Genomic DNA, 8050 nt, shown 5'->3' on the forward strand with positions numbered 1-8050 from the left:
GGTGGTGGGGGTCCGCGGTGGAGTCTCAAACTTGGAGTCATAGTTCAAAGATAAGGTAAAACTTTTAGGACTAAGATCAGGAGAGATTTCTTCACCCAGAGGGTGGTGAGCCTGTGGAATTGACTGCACAGAAAGTGGAGCAGGCAGATGTAACTCGTGGCTGAAGAGATCAAGGGATATTGGGAGAGGATGAAATTAGGGTATTGAACTCAAATGATCAGAGCGGGGAGAGAGCAGCAATGGATATCGGGGGAAACCCCTCTGCTAGTTGAAGTCATACCCAGCACATTGGAAGAGGATTGTGGTTAACGGGGGTCATTTCTGCAAGAATTCCTCAGGGTAATGTCCCAGACCCAAGCATCTTCAGTTACTTTAGTGACCCTCTCTCCATCATAAGGTCAGAAGTGGGATGTTCGCTGAACATTGTGTAACCATCAGCACCATTCAAAGCTCCTCAGAAATGGAAGCAGCCTATGCTCAAAAGAAACGAGAGCTGGGCAATCTCCAGGCTTTGGCTGACAAGTGGCAAGTAACATTCCCACCAGACAAATGCCAGACAGTAACCATCTCCATTAACAAACAGACTGCAAATCTAACCATCATCCTTTTGACATTCAATGACAATATCATCAATGAATCCCCTACGATCAACATCCCAGGGAGGGATACTTGTAGCACAGTAGTAGTATCCCTGCCTCTGAACCAGGAAACCTGGATTCAAGTCCCACTTGCTCCAGAAGTATGCTGTAACATCTCTGAATAGGCTGATGAGAAACTAATATTCTGGGAGTTACCATTGACTAGAAACTCAACTGGAGCAGCAGTATAAACAAAAGTACCTCCAAGAGCAGGTCAGAGACTAAAGAATTTTGCAGAAAAATAACACCTCCCGACTCCCCAAAGCCTGTCCAGCATCTACAAGGCACAAGTTAGCAGTATGATGGAATACCCCCCACTTGCCTGAATGGGTGCAGCTCCAACACTCAGGAAGCTTGACACTATCCAGGTCAAAGCATCTCACTTGACCGACACCACATCCACAAATGTTTACTTTCTCTACTACTGATGCTAGGTAACAGTAGCACTCTGCCTACAAGTTGCACTGCAGAAATTCATCAAGGCACCATGGACAATGTGCTTCATTCTCACAACTATGACCAACAAGGAGGACAAGGGTTGCAGATACATCAGAATACCACCACCTGAAAAATCATCTCTAAACCACTTATCATCCTGACTTGGAAATCATCTTTCCTTCACTATTGCTAGATCAAAATCTTCCTGCTGATATTGCGGTCTACCTACAGCAGATGGATTACAGCAGTTCATGACTATCTTTTCATGGGAAACTAGGAACGGGCAACAAATGCTGGCCAGCCAACAACACCCATGTCCCACAAGTGAATAAAAAAGTATGAAGCATTTAGAGGGATCAGAATTCTTAAAATGTGTCCAGAAAAGTTTAAGTCACAAATAGAAAGCCTTACAAAAGAAGGAGACTGTTCAATCTAATTTTGGGGATCAAAGCCAGGCAAGTGCTTGAAGCATCAGTGGGGGAGCATTTTAATTATAGTGCCCATAATTCTAAGATTTTAAAGGTAATTATGGAAAAGAAAAAAGTTGGACCAGAAATAAAAAATGTTCTGAATGAGGAGAAATTCAATTTTACTAAACACAAGAAGCTACATAATCAGAAAATCTACAAAGCAGTAGGAGCCATTTAAAATGGAACTGGTGGAAGCAGAAGGCCAAAACATTTCTATAAAATGATGAAGGGGCTTGGAGGCACAGGAGTCCAGTAAACCCAAGTAAATAGAAGCCCAAGAGTACAGAACGTGTTGAGGGTTACTTAAACAAAAGGAACGAGAAGATGAAAAATGAAAGATATACTGGCGAATAAAATAAAGGATAATTCAAAAGTATTTAAACTATATTAGAGACAAAAAAGGATAATCAGGGAAAGAGTGGGGGCTGAAGTGTAGAGCCAGAAGACAGAAATGAAGTATTTTGTACCCGTATTCATTATCAAGAACAACATAAGTGCTTTTAAAAAAAAAAAAAGTGGGGATTTTGATAAACTTGAGTAAATTGATTGGAAAGGGAGGAGATATTTGCGATTTTAACAGGCTTAAAAATTGGATAAATTCCCAGGCCTAGATGAGGTGCCTGCTGGACTGCTGTAGGATGCAAAAGAAGAGGCTGCAGCAGGCAGCCTTGACATTAATGTTCACATCATCTCTGGACAAGAGGTGCTAGAAGGTTAGCTGTCTTCCAACATGGTACAATTATTTGAACTTTTGAGGTGGCGGCTACATGTGTGAATGAGAGTAGTGCAATTGAAACGTCTTTAAAAAGTAAATTAAATGAAGTGATTTTAAAAATGAAACACTAAACAATGGTTCATACATTTTCTATGACATCTACGTGAAGACACAGATGTCCAAATTCATAGAAAATGCTGAAATAAAACAGTAGTTATTATATCTGCATTGAGAATACACCTATAGATACAACACTTCTGACTCTGAAAATTCAGATCATTTTACAAATTTCAAAGCCTGAAAGTTAATTTTTAAGTTAGGAGACCACTTTCTCCAAATATTGCTAACTACATTCCTCAAAAAGTTAAGAAAAGAAACAGCACTCTTTACTCTTACCTGCCACTCCAGCCGAGACCATGTGGACCAGGCTAGAATCTGGATCCAGGACTGCATTCAATTTTTCCTTAGAACTGGAGTAAGCAGCGAAGTAAATTGCTCTAGAAGAGGGAACACAATTGCATCAGTGAAACATTAGCCACACTTTAAACCCAGCAACTTGGCAATGATTTAAAAAAAAAACACTACTCTCTTTCTCCTCTGCGCACCTTAAGAAAGTAACACTGTGCAAATTTAATTTTACATTTTATTTCATTCAGAATTATTTCCCATAAACAAAGATGAAAAGATACAAAAATGAATGTAATCATCTCAGATTCACAAGGTTTAAAGATGAAGAATTAGATTAGATTTTTTTGTTACATCCAATGTTCTCTCAATTAATTTTCCTGCGTGCAAGTGACTCAAGTGTGCACTACTTCTGTAGCAAACGTTATTGCTGGCTGCACATGATAATTCAAAGCTGCCAACTTGAGAGTGACCTGCACAGCGCACTCGGGTTGCTGTGCGACTTAGTAGGAACACCAGCTCCATTTGTTAAACAGAATTTGTCAAGTTGTGCACGTAGACAAGTGTTTTTGGCCATCCTGGAAGACTGGGCCATGATAAAAGATCTGTACCAGAACTGCCACAGAGATAAGGACTTGGATGGAGAGGAATGTGTTAAAACTGTATACAAGAAAATTTTCTGATTCAGCATGTGGACATTACCTACTAGAGAAGGTGCAAAACTTGACACACTCTTGGGAAATAAGGCAGGGAAGATGACTAGAGGTGTCATGGAGGAACACTTTGTGGCCATTGACCATAATTCTATTCGTTTTAAAAGTGATGGAAAAAGAGAAGACAAGACTGGATCTAAAAGTTAAAGTTCTAAATTGGAAGAAGGCCAATTTAATGGTATTAGACAAGAACTTTCAAAAGGTTAACTGGGGAGGGGAAGCAGATGTTTATAGGTAAACAGACAGCTGGAAAATGGGAAGTCTTCAAAAATGAGATAACAAGAGTTCAGAGACAGCATGTTCCTTTTAGGATGAAGGAAATGCTGGATGCCTAGAGAAATTGAGGTTTTAGTCAAGAGTAAGAAGGAAGCAGGGAAATCAGTAGGGCAAAAACGGGACTTGAGATAGTTTTTGCAAATAGGGTTAAGGAGAATCCAAAGGGATTCTACAAATACATTAAATGTCGAAAAGGTAACTAGGGAGAGAATACGGCCCCTTAAAGAGATCAGCAAGGCTGCCTATGTGTGGAACAGCAGGAGATGCTAAATTGGTATTTTGCATTAGTGTTTACTGTGGAGAAGGATATGGAAGATAGAGAATGAGGAAAAATAAGTAGTCACATCTTGAAAAACGTCCATATTACAGAGGTGGTGGTGTTGGACGTCTTAAAATGCATAAAGATGGATAAATCCATGGGGCCTGATCGTGTACCCTAGAACTGAGAGAAATGCTAGGGAAGTGATTGCTGGGCCCGTTGTTGAGATATTTGTATCATCAACAGCCATGGGTGAGGTGCCGAAAACTGGAGGTTGACTAAAGTTGTGCCACTATTTGACAAAGATGGTAGGGATAAACCCGAGAACCATAGACCCGTTAGCCTGACATTGGTGATGGGCAGGTCGGTGGAGGGAATTCCGAGTGACAGGATTTACATGTATTTGGAAAGGCAAGGAATGATTAGGAATACTCAACATGGCTTTGTGCGTGAGAAATTGCATCTCACTAACTTGATTGGGTTTTTGGACGGAGTAACAAAGAGGACTGATGAGGGCAGAGTGGTTGAAGGGATCTATATGGCTTTCAGTAAGGCGCTTGACAAGGTTCCTCATGGTAGACTAGTTAACAAGGTTAGATCACACGAAAGAGGGAGAACTAGCTATATGGATACAAAACTGAGGGTAGAGGGTGGCTTTTCAGACTGGAGGCCTGCGACCAGCAGGCTGCCACAAGGATTAGGGCTGGGTCCACTGCTTTTCGTCATTTATATAAATGATTTGGATATGCACATAGGAGGTATGGTTAGTTAGTAAATGGACACCAAAATTGGTGGTGCAGTGGACAGCGAAGGTGGTTACCTCAAAGTACATCAATTGGGCCAATGGGCTGAGGAGTGGCAAATCGAGTTTTCGATAAATGTGAGGTGCTGCATTTTGGAAAGGCAAATCAGGGCACGAATTGTATACTTAATGGTAGGGTCCTGGGGAGTGTTGCTGAACAGAGAGACCTTGGAGTGCAGGCTCACTGTTCCTTGAAAGTGGAGTTGCAGCTAGATAGGATAGTGAAGGCAGTGTTTGGTATGCTTGCCTTTATTGGTCAGTGCTTTGAGTATAGGATTGGGAGGTCATTCTGATCTCCCTGCTACAGCAACAATGTTGTGAAACTTGAAAGGGGTCAGAAAAGATTTAAGGATCTTGCCAGGGTTGGAGGGTTTGAGCTATTTGGAGAAGCTGAATAGAGTGGGGTTATTTTCCCTGCTGTGTGTGCGTGACCTTGTAGAGGTTTCCAAAAACAGGTGGGCCACGGATAGGGTAAATAGACAAGGTCTTTTCCCCAGGGTAGGGGAGCCCAAAACTACAAGGCATAGGTTTAAGGAGAGAGAGGGGAAAGATTCAAAAAGGAACTTGCAGGGCAGGTTTTTCAGGCAGAGAGGGTGGTGTGGGTATGGAATGAACTGCCAGAGGTAGCGGAGGAGACTGGTACAATTACAACATTTAAGGCATCTGGATGGGTATAGGAATAGGAAGGGTTAAAGAGGGATTATGGGGTCCAAATGCTGGCAAATGGGACTAGATTTATTTAGGATATCTGGTTGGCACGGAGGAGTTGGACTGAAGGGTCTATTTCCATGCAGTATATCTCTACGACTCTAAGTCTATAAAAACAACTGATTGTACAAAGTGGTGTAGTGTGTGAAAGGACAACCTTCTAGCAACTTGGACAAACAGGTCAGTTTCATTAACTGATCTTCATCTGATGCTAAAAAAAAAATAGTACAGTTCAATGTACAGAATAAATAATAGGAGAGATTAAGGATATATTTGAGACCAGCACCATCCTCGCAGAGACTTAAATAAATGCTAACAAGAATTGGGATCAGTTTATAGATCTAGTTGGGAATACTTGGAAAATTCCAATTTTTTTTTTTGAAGTTTTGTTTTCAAAATAATTGCCCAGGGCTGCAAACCCTTGTAGAGAGCAAAATGTGCTACACACAAGGCAAGCCAAATTAAGACCACACCTTTGGAAAATAGCATCTCAAAAATTGCAAGGATAAAGATCAGTATTCAAAACAGCAAATGCTGCAATCACTGAGGTCATTCTTTCAGCATTTGAAGACAGAGCAGACAAGTTAACATTGTGCATGTGAACAATTTTTCCACCTTACTTGGAATGTTCAAATGTGATATGTTCAAGGTGTTTATCGTATAGTGTGTAGAAAACTCGAAAGGACAATGCAACACCTTCAGCAGATCTTTATCTTACATGTGGTAGAGATATCCAAAATATAGAAAATGTCATTTGAGCCAAGGTGACTGGCCAAATATTTAAAGCCTAGGAGCTTGCTGGTTTGTACAGTTCTGCAACTTGCCATGTTGTACATTTATCCATCATTCAGAATGAGAAAAATCAAAACTGATGTATTGCGAATTCCAACCAAATCAGTAACTTGCCGAGCACACATTTCCAGAAGTTGGTACAAAAATCCGACTGATAACATCTTAAAAGTGCTTGTTAAATGGGTATAGAGCTCTTCAGCTATTTCTTTTGCATACGTGGCTTCACAATGCCTTTCTTCTAGACTTGAGCTACTTGAGAACACTAAAGGCTACAGCAATTTTCTACCTACAATTATTAATGAAGTGAATTACTTCATAAAAATTCCCGCTGAATAAGAACCTCATGGCTATCAAGTAGTAGAAAGGTTGCACTCTGAATGATAGCAGATGTTCTGACTCACATTGGTGTTAATGAAGGGCTACTAAACTAAGTCATTTACAAACACTTCAGTCCATACTTACTAATGGTCTTATTAAACAGATAGGCCATAACTCAGTGACTCAATTAACCTTTGGTATTGCTCTTAGTCACAAAAGGCAAACTCAACAAGCCATATGCTTGCTTTTACTATTAAGATTTTTGGACATCACTTTGGAAAAACACCATTAAGTGCATTTGTATTCCTTTTACAACAGGTTTAAGTGCTGCACATGACACTTCACTGTTGGAAAAAAAAATGAACCAGCTTTTTTCAGTCTGCTAATGTGTAGTGCATATAAAGAAAACAGGTATACCTAATTCTACTTAATAAATTAGTGAAAGCCATTTGTCTCCTAAATTACATCCTTCATTTACAATATGTCAAAAGGAATCCTAGACCATATTAATTCGGTCTTCATTCATATAACAGGTCAGCAAAGGGTTCCTGTTATTTTCAATCTGGACCTGAAATAAGCCAAACCAGCAGGACTGCAGAGAATATATCAATCTTCAATGTTAATTCAGAAAGAAAGCTGTCTCAAATTATTTTGTCCCTGCCTCCAAAACCATCTCTCTAAACTGGGATCATGATTTTCCACTTACTGCATTCAACAAATGAAAGCTTAGAAGGTGATATCATTTTCCTATGTACACAGCCATATTTAAAAAAAAGGCGGTAGAAACTAAGAGTTAAACTTAGGAAAAAACCTGTACATCCATGAAACTTTTACATGGTTCAGTGCAGTTTCATTTTTTAAAAAAAAGTAATTTTTAGGGAGTTAAAATCAGGTTAAACAGAGGTGGAGGCAACACATTTATTGAACATGCTACAATAGATTACTGCTAAAACAAAGATTTTCATTTGATGCAATGACAAAAATAACCATTACATTTGAAGTGGATATGGTCATGATCATGGATGGGGTGAAAATTAATAGGCAAAATGAAAAGTCCTGGATTAGGCATGAAAAAGCTGGCTATGTTTAGAGCGTGAACAAGTTGTCTTGTCTGGATGGTGTGGGTCTCAGGCTACTAAGGAAAACAGAGCTGGAGATGGTGCAAGGATTTGCCACAATGATCCATAATTTCTGAAACACCGGGAGATGGAGTAGATCAGCAATTGGCAAATATGCAGAAAAGGTGCAAGGACGGTTCTAGTGGACTCAGGTTGGGGAATTTAACATTAATGGAGAAGGTTTAAAGTGATATTAAATCAGAAAAAGAAAAACAGCACACTGGGAGTGATTTAAGGTGTGCCAACTCAGATTTGTAAAAGGCAAATCATGCTTGATTCAAATCACAAATTTTTGGTTGAGTAGCATGGCAATCAATGTTGTCTAAAGAGATCACTATGAAAGCATTTAACAAAAAACTTGATGAAATTGAAGTTCATAGAACGGTCAGTGTTTGGTT

The 8050-nt window shown here is 39.8% G+C and overlaps 1 protein-coding gene across 1 annotated transcript in view; it reads right to left on the reverse strand.

Moving 5' to 3' along the window:
• Positions 1 to 3243, reverse strand: part of LOC109926979 (solute carrier family 25 member 36-A) — a 16573-nt gene extending 13330 nt beyond the window's left edge. The window contains exons 1-2 of the mRNA XM_048604118.1: positions 3140 to 3243; positions 2658 to 2758 (exon numbers count right to left, since the gene is read on the reverse strand). Coding sequence (XP_048460075.1) covers positions 2658 to 2758; positions 3140 to 3243 — 205 coding nt within the window. The remainder of the gene's footprint in view (positions 1 to 2657; positions 2759 to 3139) is intronic.
• Positions 3244 to 8050: the final 4807 nt, after the last annotated feature.

The sequence above is a fragment of the Rhincodon typus genome, chromosome 13 (genome assembly GCF_021869965.1).
Source record: "Rhincodon typus isolate 14 chromosome 13, sRhiTyp1.1, whole genome shotgun sequence".
Lineage (NCBI taxonomy): Eukaryota > Metazoa > Chordata > Chondrichthyes > Orectolobiformes > Rhincodontidae > Rhincodon > Rhincodon typus.